This window comes from Geospiza fortis, unplaced genomic scaffold (assembly GCF_000277835.1).
Source record: "Geospiza fortis unplaced genomic scaffold, GeoFor_1.0 scaffold403, whole genome shotgun sequence".
Lineage (NCBI taxonomy): Eukaryota > Metazoa > Chordata > Aves > Passeriformes > Thraupidae > Geospiza > Geospiza fortis.
In genome coordinates this window covers 4969010-4988847 of record NW_005054336.1, presented here as the reverse complement: position 1 = coordinate 4988847, position 19838 = coordinate 4969010, and the positions used below count along the sequence as shown (strand labels likewise).

At 38.7% G+C, this 19838-nt stretch overlaps 1 protein-coding gene across 2 annotated transcripts in view; it reads right to left on the bottom strand.

The window, feature by feature from the left end:
- The window catches only part of PALMD (palmdelphin), a 43708-nt gene that overhangs the window by 3196 nt on the left and 20674 nt on the right, over positions 1 to 19838 (bottom strand). The window contains exons 2-9 of one of the 2 annotated variants that reach the window (XM_031057931.1): positions 19704 to 19749; positions 14456 to 14536; positions 9305 to 9435; positions 4012 to 4126; positions 3094 to 3127; positions 2891 to 3001; positions 1892 to 2190; positions 1093 to 1543 (exon numbers count right to left, since the gene is read on the bottom strand). In XM_031057931.1, coding sequence (XP_030913791.1) covers positions 1093 to 1543; positions 1892 to 2190; positions 2891 to 3001; positions 3094 to 3127; positions 4012 to 4126; positions 9305 to 9435; positions 14456 to 14536; positions 19704 to 19749 — 1268 coding nt within the window. Of the gene's footprint in view, positions 1 to 1092; positions 2191 to 2890; positions 3002 to 3093; positions 3128 to 4011; positions 4127 to 9304; positions 9436 to 14455; positions 14537 to 19703; positions 19750 to 19838 lie in introns of both variants that reach the window. The other variant, XM_005422094.3, reaches the window with a different exon arrangement.

Here is a 19838-nt window from a genome sequence, read left to right as displayed (position 1 = left end):
TTGCTGAACAGTTCTCCCTAATCACTGCCTACTGATGCAAAAATACTTGAAAATTCTTATGTGATCCAAAGATTATCCTCTTTCCTGGCTTTACATGTAGCGTAAAGAATTCCTGGGCTGTCAATTCAGCGTTGGCCAGAGTCTAAACTTACATTTTTGCTGCAAATTCTCTGGAGGAGAGAATGTGGCATCAGGACCCCTGATCTTCTTGTAATTCAACCAGAGTGTTCTTTCCTTCAAGTGGAATGTGACTAGTCTGCAATCTGCTGCTCTGTAAGTATACTTAAATGGAGTCTAATTGTATGTGTTAAAGTGTAACATAATCATAAAGAAGAGTTTTCTGTGTTTCTGGAAGGTTCTGCTATTGCTTTCAAACTTTTATTATAAAACTTTATAGTAAGAAATAGATACCATATATATTTATAGAATATAAAAGTTATTCAAAAATAACTCCGTGAACTACTGAACTAACAGTGTGTAGTGATGAAAACTGTTTCATTATCTTTCAGAAGCTATAAAAATGTGTAATTCAGGTTAATGGGAAAATGTTAGAACTTGCATAAACACTATCAAGACAATGTTGGCAATGTTGATTCCTTAAAAATACAAAGTAAAGCTGATTATTAAGCAGCCTTTCTTATTTAAGGAGTAACTTGGATGGTCTAGGAAGTAGTTGGAATGCAGACAGGCAGAAAAAACATGCCAGTGAGGGAGGAGGAATTGTTAAGTAGCAATGCTGTTAGTTACCTGCAAGAAATGAAAACTAATTCTGCTAATTTTGGTAGCATTAATGGAACTTGAAAGAGAACCACTTTTAATCTTTCAAGGTTATAGGAGTGGCATTTCTGTAATAGTTTATTTTCCAAATTTTGATATGGTAACTAGTGCATTGCTGAAGACAAAATAATTCAACAGATCCAAAATTTAGATTGGTATTTGTTAACAAAGAAGAGCAAAAAAATTATTATTAATAGCATATTAGTCTGAAACAATCAAAAAAATATAGGAAGTGATACAGTTGCCAGCAGATAAGAGCAATATCAATTTGCTACATGAGTGAGCAGCAGTGACATGATTTTCCTTTTCTGTTACCTGTTAGTGAGGGATCTTCTGTACCATCTCCAGACATCTGGCTGTGAAGATGAGTGTGGTGTGTTGGTGAGCTTAAGCGTTCCTCTTGTTCTTGCAGGGAGATGGAATTTTTGTGGGGTACCTTGTTCAGGCTTGCACCCAGACTGCTCACAGGGTTTGTCTGTTGGGCTTCTGTGGTTTTCCTGTTTGGTGGCTGATAAACTTGACTGTAATGGCCTATGGGATGATAGGCTGGTTTCTCAGATTTGCTGTCGTCTTCATCATCATCATCAATGATAACGAGTTCTGCACGGATGACCCCATCGTATGGGGACAGCTTCTGGTTTGCTTCTGCGTCGTCATCGTCAATGCGCTGGTAACCCATGAACACCATTGTCACAGGCTCCGATTCATCCACGTAACAAGGTACAGCCTGCACAATGTTGTACCGAACATCTTCCTCATCCTGAGGTGCAGGGGATGCTGCATTGGCATGACAGGGATTTAAAAACCTTGTTTCACTATGTTTTTCCCTTGTATCCTGGTAAGGTTTTAATTCCTCATGTGCAGCATTTCTTTCTTCATTATGAATCATCCTGTTGTCAGGATTAGTGTGCACTTTCTTCTCTGTATGAGAAGTTACTGGAGAGGGAGACTTTGGTTGTATTACCTGTGGAAGATCAAGGCCATTCTCTTTATCTTGCTCCATAAAGGGCTCTGTTTTGGAGGAGAACGCTGTCTGATGATTGCTAAATCCATTCATCTCTCTTTTGTCAGTGCCTTCTGGTTTTGGTCCTGGGATTAATTTGTCTTTCTGAGGAGTAACCGGCCTGCAGAATTTGTTTGCAAAGACAGGTTCATGGTACTCTGTGGGAGACTGAGAATTTTTTTCAGTTGCCTGCCGTAGCAGGTCTTCCACTTCGACAGGAGCAAGTTCATCCATCCCATTTTGTGTTGTGGTCCCATTTGATGACACTGCATAGACTGACTTCCTGCCATCATCATAGACTTTAATTCCTGTCTCTTTGAACTCTTTTGAGGGAAGAGGTATTGTTGATAACACTGTGTTTTCTCCAGTCTTCATGTCTTTTTCAACCTTTATTTCCATGGCAAACAGTGCTGTTGAAAGAAACAAGTGCTTAATAAACAAGTGCTTGGTAATGCAGTAGCTGCAAGAAATGTAGGACTTCTGACAGTGATAGAGAACAACTGTCAGAATGAATTATTAAATATGTGAAATTATCACATCCACAACCCATATATTAGATTCCCATTTTGGGTGTCCCCTTTTATCCTGTAGAAAAAAGTATTTTCATTCTGTGAGGAAGAATCAGCTGTTGAGACAGTTTTCATTACATGATAGACTGAGAAATCCAGATTTAACCTTGGCCCCTGGCGTTATGCTGGGCAATAGCAGCTGAAGAGCTCCATGTGCTGTGATGCCAGAGAGTTTTGGGCACTCTGAAGGGTTAGGAGGCTTTGTAGTAGTTGGGAAATAGCCTAAATACTGCTGGCTACCCAGCAGCTGTAAGTGCAGGCAGAAAATGAGAAATGAATGATATGAAGGGAGTCTGTACTTAGGCAGAAGAATGAAGTGCTGGAAAGAAGTGTCAGTGATGAAAAGAGTTATTCTCAGTGGCACATACTTTACACCACTGTCTCACCTCTCAGTTTTAATGACCTAACTGGCAACACAGTTTAAATAAGAACAAATGTCTCGTATCTGTAATGTCTATTCTTTGCTTGAAGTGTATTAGATTCAATATATAGGAAGCTTTTGTACATATTGACACCTTCTGGAGTTACTAATAAGCAGTACCTTTTCTCTTTTCTTCATCATCCGTGTCAGCGTGTGCTGTGCTTCTCAGTGCAGAAGGTCTGAAATACTTGGGAAGGTCAGGGATGCTGGCATATATGTAGTCTGCTGCCTCTGAGTAAAGATCCATAGATCCACAAAGCATTAGTATGTTTTAACTTACTTCTACGAGAACCTTTTAAAAATATTCTTTTGGCTAAACGTACCTTTTTCAAATCCAGCTTTTTCAGTCTTCACAGACTAGGTGGGAAAGAGAACCATTAACAATGAATGTGATAGTTACTTTAAAGATGTTAACTAGACAGTGCTTTGGTTTCCCTGATAGTTTTAACCTTTTGTGTGCACAGCTTCATACAGAGAAGGGGCTAAAAGAGAAATATGCTCAGTTGGAGCATAGAAAGTGAGTGAAATTTCTGTGGTTTTTTGCCACTATGATTTCCAAGTCACACAGGGAAGGACAAAAATATGATGAAGTGTTAAACAGTGACCTAGCCTCCCACTGTGGCCCAACCTGGTTGGCGTCAAAGGTTTTTTTACAGGTCCTACTTTGGCTTTCCAGTTTTACTGATCTCCCTGTGTAGCTTCAGAGAATGTGTGAGTGTATGTAAGAACAGCTGGAGAACTGAAGTTTAGTTTCATTGCTGTATTTTTGAGATGGTTTAAGATGATTTAAAAATATTAAGATTACCTTTTGACAAAGACTAATGACTGATAACATTAAGATACATCATGATCTCTGTCAGGGACTTGGTGGAGAGCATGTTGCAGTTTAGCTGGGCATATCAGCTGAAGGAGCATGAACAGACCAGCCTCAGTACCTGGTCTGTACCTGGTGTGTTTGTCTCTGGCTGAGATGCAAAGCTGCTGGTGTCAGTGGCAGTGCTGTTTTTAGAGATGTGCTGTAGATGAGCAGATAGGAATTGCTCCCCCACCCCCATAAATAAGCAAATGGCGACATGAGCACTTAAACAATGTAACATCTTGAACCTTCTCAGTGATTGAATTGTTGTCACTTCAGGCAAAAGCTCATGACCACTCATGGGATCCAGCTAGTTCCCCTTTCCCTGGATATGATGATGACAATTGAGTAATAAATTCTATTTCTGGAATAATACAGCTCTAACCTTTATTATGTCTTCTGTTGTTTTCTCAATAGACTTCAGTTTCTTTAAAATTGCTTCTTCCCTAGCTGAGACTTCCATTTCTTGTCTTTCCAGAGCCTCAATTTCCTTCTCCAGTCTGCAATGACAGTTGCATTTGATTTAAAACCAGACAGAGAGCAACACTGTGGAGTTGATGCACTGGGAATATGGACGTTAGTAGGGATGGTTCTACTTAACTTGACAAACTTTTCTCTTGTATGAGATCAACTTATGGTTTCACACACATTGGGGAAAAGGTGTGAAATAGTATTTTCATTTAAAAAGAAAAAAACCCAACAACAAACCAACCCTTCCACATTTAAACATGAAATATTTTGCCAGTTAGGACTTTGCTGATGGGTTAACTATTTTATTTTAAAAACCTTTATTGTTATGTGAAAGCAATATTGAGGCTCAGAAGTAAAAATTTCTTTTGGGTTATTGACACTTGCTGTAGGTTTGTATGTTATAGCTCCTTTCCCTGCCCTTCTTCTGTGGTAAGTCTCTGTTGTATGGTTTCTTCCATATTAAAGCTGAGTACCATGATCAAAGTATCTTTTTTCCTGATCAGAGTTTTTATTTTCTTAGTGTATGACAAACACTTCTAGACAGAAAAGTCCAAGATAAAAAATTGAATCTCTGTGTCAGAGAGGGAGCTAAAGTAAAGCATCTTGGTCAGTTTTTTCTCTGAGTAAGGCAGTGACTTAAGCAGGTGTCCTCTTTCCTATTTATTCTTTCTAATCAAGACTACTCTTTTCTTCTTAAGTGCATATTTGTTGGGTTTTAAATGGAATTTTACTTACTAGCTGAGTAGTTGGGAAGTCAGTTCTCCATGAAGATCTAGAATCCAACTCCAGATTTAACTCTGAAGTGGGACTTGAACTGAATGTCTTATGCTGTGGGTTAATGCTGTATAACTTTAGTCTCATAGATCTTTTTAAAAGAACTTATTTTGACTTAAAAAAAAGAGAAATTCCAAAAGCTTCCATATTTGAGTGAAATATGCCTTCTATTTTTTTTTAATCCATGCTGGAAATCAATGACTGTAGACCTAAGGCAGCTGCAACTGATACCACCTTTTGCTGAGAGCAGTCAGAATAGTTACAACGGAGACCAAGTTACAGACAGGGTTATAGAAGTGTTGGTCTATAACCCAGAGGAAAAGAAGTGTTGAATTTTTTGTATTTTGACTTCTTTACTGTGTGCTAGGATTCACAGTATTACACAGAGTCACTCTGAATGATTAGTCTGCCATCCCTTTAAAGTAATCAGTCTAGAAAAGCTGGATGCAGGTCGACAGATTAGCATTATTGATTTCCTTCTGTGTGGCTGAGGAATCTGAATTACCATTATGGCTCTTGCCCTATTTAAACTCAGATATGTAGAGCTACACTAACAGGGTGCTACATGGACTTTTATCTGTTGGTGACAACATCTCTCTTTTGATATACAAAGGTATCACAGACCTCAGAACAGATACAGGAAAAAAACCCTTCAGGATGAAAGTAAAAGCTAAAAAAACATTTAAAAGCTGCTCACACTTTGGACCTGAGCTCTGCAAGATGGCCTTAGAACCCTGATCAAAGGTACTGATTACAGTCCTAAAATTTAAAAAAATTTACAAAGGGGATGAATATTTTTGGACAGCTATAAAAGAAAGTAATGACCATGTGGCATATTTTTGCACTTCTTATGGAACAGTCTTTGTTTAATATATTGATGTTTTGTTTTTATTGACATGTTTATTTTTAGATGAGAGTTGATCACAATAGTCTCAATCTGAAAATCATTAAAAACTCACAGAAGCATAATGAGATGAAAAATCATTCACTTATACTGTGAATTTATTTTAGTCTTGGCTCTAAACACTTCTAGACACACAGGTGTAAGAAGAGGAGGAAAAATCTTGGAGATATTTGAAAAAAGGGAGGTGGAGAAAAAGAGCAAACACAACCCAAATAAATAAAAGATTATAAACACCATGTATTTACCTGGGTGATCAAGAAACAAATTACAGTTTACATATGCTCTTTCACCCATACCAACACCCACTTTATGTGATAATTGAGACCTGATTCAATACTCAGTGGGTTTAGAGAGAAATTCTCATACCATGTAATGGGAATTCCATCTGGACTCTAAGTATCTCTTGTGCACTTATACTTGCAAAAACCAGATTTTATGGTTCAATTTCAGTGTGTGCTGTGAGTGTGCACTCTGGAATTAGTGGAAAGAAAACTTCTAAGAGATGTGATCTGTATAGTTCAAAGAAATTGAAGCCCTTATAGCATCATGTGGTTGCCAAGATCAAGTTAGGCCAAGATCTTTCTGGTATGTTTAAATGTTTACAAGCTTCTAAGTCAATCACATTTTTATGAAGTTATATCCCAGTTTGTCTTGAAAGGGTCTAGCAGCTATTCTAGCAATTATATGAAACTACCTTTTGTACAGTGCTGCATTTTTAAAGAGAGAAATGGAAGTATGACACAGCTACTGTATTAAATCTATCCTTTGAATATTTGTTGTCTTTTCAAGTAGCACTGATTATTTGAGAGGGAAAAATAAGTAGTATAGAGGTGTGGATGAGAGAAGAAACCTTAGAAATCAAGACACTAATTGAAAGGTTTCTCTACCAAAGTAGCAGCTGAATTCAGATCTATGGAGATTGCCTGGATGCTGCTGATGGCTGATCAGCTGATCGCTGATCTGCTGCAGTTGGCATCACTGCCACCCCAGGAAAAAAATAAAAGGCTTGAGAATGAAAAGCAGATAGGAAGATACCACCCTGAAGAATTCTAGACTGAGGGGAAAAGGCAGTTTAGCAAGCTCTCACAGGTTTTGAGGTGAGTCAAGTGCTTTAGCAGCTCTCTAGTCTAGCCTTGAGTCTGCTTTCATGCAGCACATTACAAGCAATTGAATAGACCTCAGTTGTTTTGCATTTTTAAATGTGTTGTTTAGCAACTAATTCCATCAAGAATGAGTGTTATTAGCTGAAGATTAAGTGAGAAAACAGGACTCTTAATTCTTCATTCCGCTTGTACCCTGACCCAGGATGTGCTCACTTGGTTCACTGAAGCTTCCAACATGTACAGAGGGTAAATGGGACAGATAGTGTAAATGCAATTTTTTTGTCTGTAACCAAAGCATTCAGCCATTTGTCTCCAAGGTGGCTCAGGCTGCTTGTTATTCACTGCTTTGTCATTGATACAAAGAATGGAACTTCTCCCTTTTATAAAAAAAATGCTCAAATCTGAACTGATTAGCAGACATACACCAGCTCAATTTGACACTCAGGTAAAGAATGCTTCAAAACAGAGATCCCATTTAGGAGGGTGATGGCAAGGCCCATGCCACTACTGTAAATAATCTGTCAACAATTGCAATTGTCCTCTCAGCAGAAAGAAATAAAAAGACTTGTCTAAGGGTAATCAAAGAGTCTTTAAAGTGATTAATATTTTTTTAACTGAAGAAAAAACACACACAGAATAACCAACAGAGTGAACTGGATATCTCCAAATCAAGTGAGTTTTAATAGTCAGATGCTTAGAAGAAAGATTTCTACTGAGCCTCTCAGTTTGTTATTTCTGCTGTATGATGTGTCTACATGATCAATTTAGCAATGTTTGATTTACAGGGCAAGTCAAAGGTCAGACAGGCTTTTGTTAGCTTTGGTGATAACTGTGGTGCAGCAAAGGCACTGTGCAAGAGCTGTATGATGCATATTTTATATTTATTAGTGGACTTTATTCCTGGGTTTCTGTATCACTGCTGGCTGGTTTGAAACTGGGTGTGTATAAACAAGATGTAATGTTATTTAGAAGGCAGTGTGGATGTTTTTTCTTGATGCCCTGCTAAACAGCTATTAGGGAGTGGTAGGAAATTTAATTTATAGCAAAAGCCCTGTGGATAAACCTTCCTAAGTTCTTAGCTCAGGCTTTGCTCATGGTCAACAGAACTTGGAATCTAATCTTTCCTCTCACTGCTTAGAGAAGGGCTGAACTTCCAGTGGTCTGATGGGGAAATGCTTGCTCAGCACCATTTCCTTGTTGCTCCTTAGCCCATTCTAGCCCTAGATGCTGTTCTTTTCTGGCACTAACAGTGTCTTATGGGCCCCTCTTGCATGCCTTCAAAATGACAGCCTCTGGGATGCTTTCAGGGCTTGCTGGCTGCATCCTACCACTGCAACAATGAACCCTACAGAGGTGTGTACGAAGATGTTCTGTAGAGAAAAGTGCTTTTGAGCAAGAAGTCAGCATAATTATAGCACAAACTAGCATGAGGCTGCTACCTGTCAGCCAAGAGAATTATTGTTGGTGTCAGAGATGGAGTGAGGAGGGAAGAGGATGGGAGTTCACCAGAGAAAGTTAACCTTGGTGACAGCTTTGCCAGAAGAGGGTGTGTAGGAGGGCAGTGGAAGCAAAGTAGAGAGGAAAATATTATTGAATTGAAATAGAGCAAGAAGTCTTGAAAAAGGATGAAAAAACTTTCCAGAATCTGAAGGAACAGGAACATTTCATCTTTTCTGTGGGTGCTAAGGGGTAGTACCAGTCAGTATGTCTGGACCCAGGGAAGGAGCTGACAGTATACACAGCTCTTTGGTATTTGAGAAGGGCTAACTGGAGCTAATAAGAACCTGGAACCATGTCCGTGACTCTTACATGGTAAGAGTCTTTCATGAGACTGTCTCTGCAGTTAAAGGCTGGCCCTGTGTGATAGGGAAGCGCTAGGTGATGAGATTTGTAGAAACATGTCTGCTGAAAGGTAGAAAAAGACCTTTGCTAGAGCAGGTTTCTCGGACTAAATTCAGTACAAAACACATAGAAAACTGGGAATAAGTGTTACTAATGGGGCTAGGGAGCCTGTACTGTTCTGAAGTGCTGTTATGGTGAAAGTTAGGTATTAGAGGCTGTGCCAAGACCTAGTGAAACTGGACATCTGTGAAAATTTATTGTTATTTTGAAGTTCTGATTCAACAATTGCTATCTTAGAGCAATCCCCATATATTGTGGCTTACGCCTACCAAATACAGCATGGAAAGGATATCTGGAATTAGAGAAACAAATAATCTGCAATATAGTTATTGTGCAGTTTGTTACAATTTATACTATGGAAAATTGCGTTCTGTATCCTCTAACTGACTAGAAAACGTGACAAGAATTGCTTTGCTCTGCATGTGTTTAGCACTTGTTGATACTTTCATTTTTTGCAAAATAAGGTAGGATGGGTAAGATGGGACCATTTTAACCCAGGCACAAGGGCAGGGGTACTTCCCTACCTGAAAATGTCTTGTTCCAGCTCATGAGTCCGTTGTTGGTCCTCCTGATTCTGCTTTTGCATTTCTTCTTCTTCCTTAGGAGTCATAGAACTAAAGCCATCCAAGAGCCATTTTTCTCGCAAGGCCTTTTTCTGATGGGAAAAAAATAGACAAGTGAATGCTAGAGTTAAGCTATTTAACCATTTGCTCTGTTTTTCTTGATGGCACAGATGTGATCTGCAGCATTGTGATCTATCCAGCACAAGGCAACCTGACCACAGTGAATGCCACTGGAAGAGAAAAACTAAATTTTTGTGTTTTGAGATTGACTTAAAAGCAAAGTTTTTAGGAACAATGCCCCATTTTATTAGTTCATCCAACAAAAATGTAGAGTATGTCAGCTGCTATCCAAAACAGATTAACATGGGTAAGTGGATCCAGTAGTTTGTGTATCTTCAATAAAGCAAATCAGTTGTACAACCATACATACAACAGACTCATGTGAAAGGCTCCAGTCAGAAGCTCAACTGTTTTATTTCAGTAGCCCTAATTTCTGGGATCCTGGCATTGCATGGCTTCTGGAAGGAGGTATAAAAGATGAGAAGTTTCTGTAAATAAGATTGTATGGGAGTAAGAGATCTCTAGGGAGTTAGTGATGCAATGGTACCCCTGGAAGTTAAAAGGATCTTGTGTACTTATGATAGTGAACTCACATTTCAGCTGGTGAAGATGAAGTGTCGGGTAAGAGGGGCAGAGGAAAGGTTGAGCATGGGCAGCTGGTGCCTGGTTAGTGTTTCAGCAGAACTGCTGTGTATTTAGAGCTGCTGTTGCAGGGGCAATCCAGAGCTTAGGTATTTACGTCCCGAACTGGTTAGTGCCTGTGGAGTTCTTTCTGTGCAGTGGTGGCTCACAAATGGGTATATTGTGTGTGCACAGGTAAGTGTATCTCTCTCAGCTGTGTTTTCAAATTCTGAAAAATACCATTGTATGCATTGATTGCTTCCTACAGCTGCTTTACACTAGGGAAGGTGGTACCTGAAAGTCATCAGAGCTCTCAAAAATACTCCTGCTAAAATAAAAAATGTTCTTGGAGATAAGTTCATATTTGCAGGCTGAAACTTGCAAGCCATGCCAACTTTCTTGCACTCTTTTTACTCCTTTCAGTCTAACTCAGGGGTATAAATGCAGTTGCTGCCTTGGGGAAGGAGTTGGGACTCTTTAGAAATACTCTTTCAACAGGCAAAAAAGGAGCACACATATAAAGTCTTTAATTAACCATGAATGTCCCAGTTATAATTTAGATTCCTTGAGCTGATGTCCATATTAAGTTTTTGGTTTTCTCCCCCCATACAGTCTTGTTAATTGCAGGGTGTGGATGCAGATTACATTGAATTTTGACTACTGCTGCTTGAGGCAGTGTGCCCAGCACTGCTGCATTAACCTCAGTGCTGCTTGCAGGGGCTGTTGGAATCCCTGCCTGCATCCTGTGTTGAGTCACTTCAACTGTTGCTTCCTGCATTTTCCTATTTATTGTGCACTTTCCATGAGGTTATTACTGAAGCCCAACTGGCAGAGGAATATATACGAGGGACCTTATTGCAGTCAAAAGTAATTTTCCACTTGACATATAATGTCATAGAAAGTGTGCCTAAAAGAGGCTTGCTGAGAAGTCTGGGCACCCTGTGGTGCTTTTAATTTTTTTACTTGTGGGATGTAAGAGCAATGTTTACAGTTGCCTTTGCCTGCAGGACAGCATTCTGTCTCTGTCAACACTGGATCCTAGGAAATCTTGGTAAACACAGGTTGCTCAAAACTGATGTTCTGAGCCCTGATTCTGTCTGTAGAATCACTTTGTAGCACTTCCTTGTTTTTTAGGCTCTAATGAAATAAATGCAGATTTTAATAGGATATTTTTACATTATCTGGTAGATGCAGGTAGCCTGGTGTTGGCACAAAGACCAGGTCTTATTGACCACTAAATACTGTGTTCTCAAGCTGGAGGGCACATAGTTATTAATTCCCTTTCTATCAAGCTGTTTAGATCTTAATGATAAGTAGGGCCTCAAGAAAAGTGAGGTTTTCATCTTGGCTGGAACAGTGTTAGTCTAGCACTTATGTCTCCAAAAATAAATTGATAATTCCTTGTAAGATTTAGAGTGGGGCTGGCACTGTAGATCTCAGAAACCAATACCATGTATTAAAATCAACAAAAGCTTCTGTCTGTATAGGGTTAGGCCCAAGAGAGCAAACTCCCTAAATGCAAGCATAACACAATAGTGTTATTTTTGCATGTTGCTAGAGCAGTTTGCTGCTACTCCCAACCAAATGCCATATGGTCTTTTTCATTTCATTAGCCATTTTGAAAGAATGACACATTGTGTAGTTTGGAAACAACCTTTGAATAAAAGATGGTTTCAGGTCTGCTCCATCCAGACAGCAGCACGAGCCAGTGCAGGAGCAGCTGCTTTGGGCCTGACAGGTTTTTCACTGGAAGGAGGCGGTGTGTGACAAGCACCTACAAGGTAGCACTAATGGAGTTCAGGCATGTCAGAAGCCTGAAAATTAATATACTGAACTGTGAAAGCTCTTAGAAAGTATGTGCAAATCAGTTTTGACTTCACTTTGCAAACAATTCTGTCTGGTCCTTTCCTTTGTTGCTTCAGTGAGAAGGGCTTCGGGTAGAAGGAAGGATTAGTTGTTGGTGCATCTAGAAATACTGGATAAAATTTCTTCTGCACCCACACTAGCAGCCCCCAATACCCCTTGCAGTTCTGTGAAGCCCTGTCCACACAGGTGTATTTGCTTGCCTCCATTTGAGAGAAGAGCACATGTAGGGAATTAATGTTCCTTCACATCTACAGATAACTGAGATCTGTCATGATGCCTCATGTATTTCTAGTAAGAAGTTTACTTGGGGGCAGCAAACAAAGTAATTGGGAAGCCAGAGCAGGGATTCCTATTTGCAAAAAGGAAGCTAAAACTTCCTTTTTTTGGCAACAAACAAAAAACATGTCAAAGAAAAGCTCCAATAGAAAAAGACCCAAACAACAACCACAAACCAAACCAACAACCTTCTGATAAACCTGTTGCTAAGGGTTATAAATAGGAAGGACAAAATGAGGAACAGGATAGTGCTACTCATCTAACAAGAACATCTCTGGCACTGAGATTTACTAACCTGCAATAGTTTCCTAAGGGACAGGTGTGAGTTGTGTTAATAGATCATGGAGCACTGGATTTCACCATGCACATAAGTGATGTGTGTATAAATGGGTTGAATCAGCCTGACTCACTAAAAAAAATGACCCTTAATAAAATTTACTTTAAATGTTTTAGAAGTCTAAATCTGTTTTAAAGCAATTCATGCACTGGATCATTTTGTTGTTTGACTCTTGTTGAAATACCTGAATTAGTCTGAAGTAGGAATGTTCATTAAGGGACAAAACTTCTGGGGTATAAAGCAAAAGCTGTTCATGTACTAATGTGTTTGATATTAGGTGCCTGTCTTATTCCTGAGCTGGAAAAAGTAGTCTACATTTTGTGTGCTCCAAAGAACTAATGATATGTATGTATTTATACAGCATATGTGTGTATGTAAGTATATATTTAAATGTATGCTTGAGTCTTCTTTTCCAAGTGAATAATTTCCTCAACAGATCCTTGCTTTGCTTTGTATATGCAAGAGGACTGATTTAATTTAAAAGCTTTTCTGTATGATTTCTCATACAACAGGCAGAGAAATCACATCCTCTGTTCTCTTCCAAAGTAAAACCATTTCAGTAGTATTTTTCCAGGAGTGTTTTAGCATCTCTAAAAATTCCATAAAATTTCTTCAGGATAAGAGCAAGTTTGGTTTTTGCTTTCTTAACTTTCAAAGCTCCATTGGACCTATTAATTTAAGCTATGAACATGTACTAAGTCTGTAAGGAAACTGCCCTAGGGCTCTGTCTGCACACAGCAGTGGTGAGGATTAGCTGGTTGTCTACAACAGATCAGTTTATCCCTCTGTAAAGAAGGGCAGAAGAGTCATCTGGATTTATAGACATGGAAACTTGAAATAAAACTTTCAGTACTCGATGTAGCCATGTACCATGATGGAGGAGTCACATGTTTGCTATTCAAAGGTTACAGGACTTGGAAGGGATATTCCCCTCCCTTTTAGACAAGATGTTCCACGAATGGCCAAGCCTGTCCTTGGAGTAACTATTTTCCAATAAAACCTGGACACAGCTCTGTGTTGGCTTGCCTGGCCCGGTGCACTGATCTATCGTGGCTTTTCATTTTTTTGGCTTGACACAAAAGAAAAGGGTGGAGGAAGCTCAGGATCTGGTGGCTGTTTTGAAGAGGAGTCTGTTTTAAATAAGCTTCTCTCACATTTGCTGGAGGAGACACGCCACGCTCCTGGTGTTAGATTCAATATATCTCTCTTGAGACTGTTTATCTGCTCACATAATGAAAAGAGTATGTAAAATATCAAGTCTTGCATATTTCTAGAAGCATAGATTTTGTCTCATATCTCTAAATGACATGGACTGCCAAACTGCTATGAACATTTTAAGAATAGTGGTGTTGGGTAGAAATCAGTGTAATTTCAGTCCTCTACAGAGATGGATCTTTAGGTTTCTTATACCTTTGGACTTTGTAATCCTGAGTTTACCAGGCCATATTTGAGAACAATATTTGTAGCATTTATACCTTTTTTTTTAATATACAAAGAAATGGCATTATTTTACTAAAGAATAATTAAACAAGCTGACAAAAGCCTACAGCCAAATAAATATGGTGTTTTTATTCTAGGAAAAAATGCAGTTAGATCTCATTATTGTGCTGCACCCTGTACCAAGTGGGGTTGCTGTTGTGGGATTAGGGAGTGAACACACCCAGTCTGAAATGTGAGGCTTAATTTTCATCTGTGAGTTTTTCCTGGTTATGGTCTCATTTTATGCCATGTAAGTGATCAAGTAACATTAGCTCCCCAGTGTAATTTTTTTCAAAGAGTGATGCTTATTAAAGTCAAATGGAGTCCTGGCAGGACTCCACAAAGCTGTGAAAATTTGACAGTAAAAGCACGACTTAAATGCATGAAGATTTGCATTCCAAAATCCCCAACCTTTATTCATGCTGTATGACTTGAGGCTATCTTTAGTTACATAAATCTAACACTTTACTTACCTTCAAATGTTGGTGTTTCATTTTTTCCTCTTCTACTTTTAGACGTTTCTGTGTAATTTCTTCTTGCAGTTTTCTTTTGTCCTACAAATTAAGAACAATAAAACTTTGTTTAGAGAAATTACTTGTTAATAAAATTATTATGTGAGTGTTCATTAGGGTGAAATCAATCCATGCAAATAAAGCTTTATTATAAAGCTTATGTGGTGCTTAGGCAGTGCGTAATTCTTTGCAGCAATAGCTTGATCCTACATAGGTATGGTTTCCACTGCTCTTTCTCCAAAGTACACTTAAATGTGTTAATGACCACAGAGAAGGGATGATGTAAAATAAAAATTATTTACTCTTGGGAAGGGTAGGGGGAAAAAACAGGAAGAAAGTACAGTTGAACAAAATTGTACATGCAGAGTGAGACTAAAAATGCGTCCTGACCAAAATTCCTGAGGCAGCCCACGCATCATTTAGGAGAGGAAAGAGTCTGCATGGTCTGCACTGAGCAGCTGTGATACATCACTAGATGAAATGCTCTGTCAGTGAATCCAGCACTGAGTTTATGTATCCTGTGGCTAATAGCTGAAATAAACAGGAATAAACAAAGACTTAGAAATTTGTTTTGTTAGTCAAATAATGGTAAAGATGAGAAAAGAGGAATGTAATATACTTCATATATGTTGCTTTCTCAATTTAAAAAGAAAATTTTTGCTTGTGCTCAGACTGTTTTTGTGGCTGCTGATATTTAGAAGGATAAACCTCATGTTGTACTGGTCTATCCTAGTGCCACTTTAATCCTTTTTATTACAGGTTAGAGAAGAAAGGAATGGGTGAACAATGTCTGAACACTGGCAATGCTTGAGCCTCTCCTGTTTTTGGATAGCGCTGTCACATGGAGTAACCTTGTGGCTCCTCTGTGTGAGGCCAAACACTGATTTAGTACCTTGTGTCCTCAGCAGCCAGGGGGAAGGAAATCATGCCAAAGGAAAGTAACTTTAACAAGGTGTATTATTAGACTATTGTCTTGGTCATCCTTAATGCTATAAAATTCTGTTGTCGGGCATGGCACCTTGCCATATGCCAATCAAGAAACATTTGTGCTTGTTTCTTGATACATTTTGGGGAAGTAAATGGAATCTTCTGTTCTGTGCAGAAATGTTTGTAGACTGGAGGCTAATCCTTCTTTCCTTTCAACTAGAACAGCCTGGCTCTGTTAAAAAGGTGGTAGCTTTTTAATACAGAGTCTGTTTTCAGACAAGTATGGTTTAGGAAGGGGTTAACTTCTTCACAAACAGAGGAAGAGCCTCGCCCTTTCAGCCCACCTGTGGAACCAGCTGTGTGTAAGGACTGGAGAAAACCAGTAAGGAAGTGCTGGGTGTAAGGCTGGGAGTTGTTCTCCTCCATTGGATCTGGGATTTGGAAACAGGAAGAGCCATGGTGTGCTTGGCTGAACCACTTCACTGTTACTGGAAATGAGAAATTAGCAGTGGGGCCACAGGCTCTGAGGATGCTTTTCTGAAGGATAGGATAGGAAGTGGAAGAAGCCACCAAGCTTTATGGAGACCAAGGGCAGGATACAGGCTGGCCGGGCACTACTGATACTGTGCTGGGATTTCACAGGTGAACATCAACACTAATCTCCTGCAGTCTGCAAACTATAGCAGTTATTTATAGACCCTTTAAAATTTTTCCTTGGTGGTGTTAGTCTGTCTTTTTAATACTCCAAAGAGAACAGGTGGGGCTCTTTCCTCAAAATACATGTTATTTTTATCTCTGCAGTGGTTTTGTGTTTTGCCAATGCTCTTAAATGCAATTAATCAAGTTACAGATTTAGGATTACTACAATATGTAATTTTTCTGCAATGACCCTTGTGTGAGCCTTTATCCAAAAGCTGCTATGCTGAATTTTTCTTAGCCAGACCTGATTTTAAAGACAGAGTATCTTGTGTCTGCTCTTCACACTTTTCCTTACTTAGGAAATATTCCTGACCTCATGGTATAAATGGCCTTTAAATAATCCATCATTAGATGAGCAGTGTGACAAGAGCTTGTGTTTACAGATTATTGCAATTCTTAAGGAAAACTCTTTTTGTCTTTACTAAAGTTCTGGATAAGATTCTTAGCCAGAGAATGAACTCTTACTTGCTTTATACTATTAAAAATATTTTTAGTCTATTTGAGTATTCTTTTTGTACCAGTGGGGATGCAATAAGAATTGGGGCAGTCTGAAATGAGTATTTGTACATAAACTACTTTGCAGAAAGTTTAAAATACACTAATTTTTGCCTTTATACTCAGGTTTCTAACTGTTAATAAGGAACCTATTCAGTAAAGAAACTTTTGCCTTTTTTTTTTTCCAGAGGTACGTATTTCTTTTATGTCCAATGTTTTTTGTCTGGAAGTTGTCTTCTTGTATCCTCTGGTATTATAGAATGCTTTAATTTCACTGGTAGGTATTAAATATCTGTTATACAGTTATCCAGATTAAATCAGCTGAAATAGATTATCTTTTATATGTCTAGTCTATATATCTATATAGTTTAGTCTAATTCCAGAAGCTGAGAAATACGAGGAATCTTTTTGAATCTTATGAGCCAAAATAACTTTAAAAACCTGTTATAACACTTTCTACCATGCATTCTGCTATGCTTTGTCTGCACACCATGTCTTGCTTTATGAAGCTTTGACTGTACATCTAATGGAATAAATGTTTATTCCTGGGTCGCTAAGGGAGCCATGATTCTATTAAACCTCATGCTCTGCCCCAGCAGATGTTCATGTTCCTGGCAGAAGTCCTTGAAGTCCAGAAGTCCTCTCTTACTATGCTCTTATTAATGTGAGCAGGATTTGCTTTTCATGACAGAGCATCTTCAGCCATTCCTTTTTGTTGTGCTTCAATGCAAGGTAAGACTTGGTGATAATTTTCACTCCTCCTGACACGTGTGGGACTCTTTCCTGACTTTTGTGCACAGAAATTAATTGTGTTCTAGACTGGATCTGTCTGAAAGAAAGGCAATGGCATCCACAGAGCAGTGTCTTGTGAAATATCTAGTTTGCCAAGTCCATTAGTTTGTGTCACTGCTCTACAGTGGAGCCAAAGATGGTGGTCTTGGTCCCCTGGCAAATGCCATATACTGTCAAATTCATGGAGCAGCTAATGTTTTAACTAATGTATTTTTATTTTCTTGTCATTTTCCAGACATTAAAATCCATTAAGCATCAAAGGTATTAAAGCTTTCATATCTTAAGGTATGAAAGTCTTTCTAACAAAATGAAGGCATTTTATTGTTTGCTTTTATATTCTAGATACAGCAGCAGCAGGTGGTAGCTACATAACAAAGGAAAAAGTTTCCTTTCAGGGCCGTGGGAGCATCAAAACATTTAATAACAGCAACATCATGAACAAAACAATCATGTTTTCCTTTTTGTTTGCTATAGGGAGAAAAGATTTGCAAAAGGCTTTTAGAACTCCTACTGGTTGGGTTGCTGCCAAGGAGACAGGTATTTAACAACAGAAACCAGTAAGTTTCAGTGCAGGTGGAGTTGTTGACTGCTGGAGTGTCCCTTGCTATCCTGTACAGCAAACATCTGGAATGTAGCGCTTGAAATTCCCAGGTACTTTACTTGGGCCAAACCCCCTCAGAGCCACAGAGGAGCTTGCTATTGTAACTGCAGGGTGTTGTTTCCCTGGACATCTCTTTCTGCAGGTTCTTAGGGCTGATAACTTCACCTTACTCAAGCTACTTTGTTTCTGCAGTCAGAACACTCCACGTGTTTCAACTGAATGCTCTGGATTGATGAAAGCAGAGAGCACATTGCTCCTTTACACATCAAGTGTAATAAATGAAGTCGTAGGCAGAACCCAAAAATTATTTCCTATTTCTTCTAATGCAAGACACTGGAAGCTGCCCCAGTTTCTTTAAAGAAAACTGTTTCAGTATTATTTGGAAGTAAAGCTGCAGCTGGAGGATGCCAGCCTCAGTATGTTCACAGGAGTCCTCATCAGCCAAGAGTGCTGCCCCATTCCTGCCCCTGCATCCCAGGGAACACAAAACATTGTGAGGCCTGGACTTCTCTGGAGAGCCAGAGCTGTTGTTATCTTTTGAGCCCATGCACTAGAGACAAAGTCCAGGTTATGACCCTGGTTCAGGCAACATTGCAGTTAAACAAACAAATGTACTCTAAACCCTCTAAAACATTTTAAATTACCTTATTGTGGGCTTGTGTCAGGTCTCCAGTAAATACAGTAAATGGTCCTGTTGGCTCTTATCAAATACCATAATTAAAACTCATCTGAATTAAAATCCAACCTGTTAGATTCCCATAGATTTCCAGTTATGCCTTCTTACACTTATTTTTATTCCAATATGGTATTCTTTAATTCTGCCCACCATTTATTCTGCTAGTTGTGTTTCACAACTAATCTGTCATGTTAGGAGTGTGACAAATACCTTTGTTTCTATTATTTATTATTAACTAAGAAGGTGAATGATCCTTCCGGAGGTTTCTTTTCATCTCAGAGGGACAAACGTTGTTTCAGTTTGTCTTTTGTAACTGAATAAGTTCAGTTGGAGATCAAATCAGAGGAGGATTTGGCTTCAGCCAATTTTTATAACATCAGGTTGTATTACTTTAAAAATAGTTTAGTTGCTCCTTTTGCGCACTAGAAATCATCACTCAGATTTCCTTTTAGAAGAGAAACTGAAAATGTTTTCCAATGTCTCTAGCATAGACTTCACTGAGTCTGTCCTCTGAAAACTGACAGGAGGAATTTGCTTAATCCAAGCTTGTCCTTTTTTACTTTTCAGACAGCAATACTTATGAGAGATCATTAATAATTCAGAACTTGTATTTAATTCCACGGTACAAATGAAAAATCTCTAATTCACATTGTGAAATGTAAAAATTGATTTGTTCTGGAATTCTCTAGCTGCCTTCTGACCTTCAGGCAAACATTCTGTAATGTGTGTTTTACGCTGCCCAGTAGTGATTTGCACACATACTTTCACTGCTTTGAATTTAATTTTAAGGTGCCATACAACCAATACAACCCAGAATAAAGTCAGTACTGTCAACTTAGATGTCTTAAAGCAATATCCTATAAACTAAAATTATTAAGTAACAATTTCAAGCAGACAAAGTCTTTTCCTTTTCTGTCCTGAGCTAAATCATTATTCAGCAAACACACAGCAGCTCATTGCTAATATTACTTCTAAGCCTTTTTTTTTTTAAATAGTGAATTATAACCATGAGCACTTACTGTTATGGCCTGGAATCTTTCTTTCAGCAATTCGGCTTCCTCCATTCTACAAATCAAAAACAGACAAGTTGTGAAGGCAAACAGAATGAGACCATAAGCAAAAAACCTCCTGGTGGGGCTACAAAAAAAAAAAAA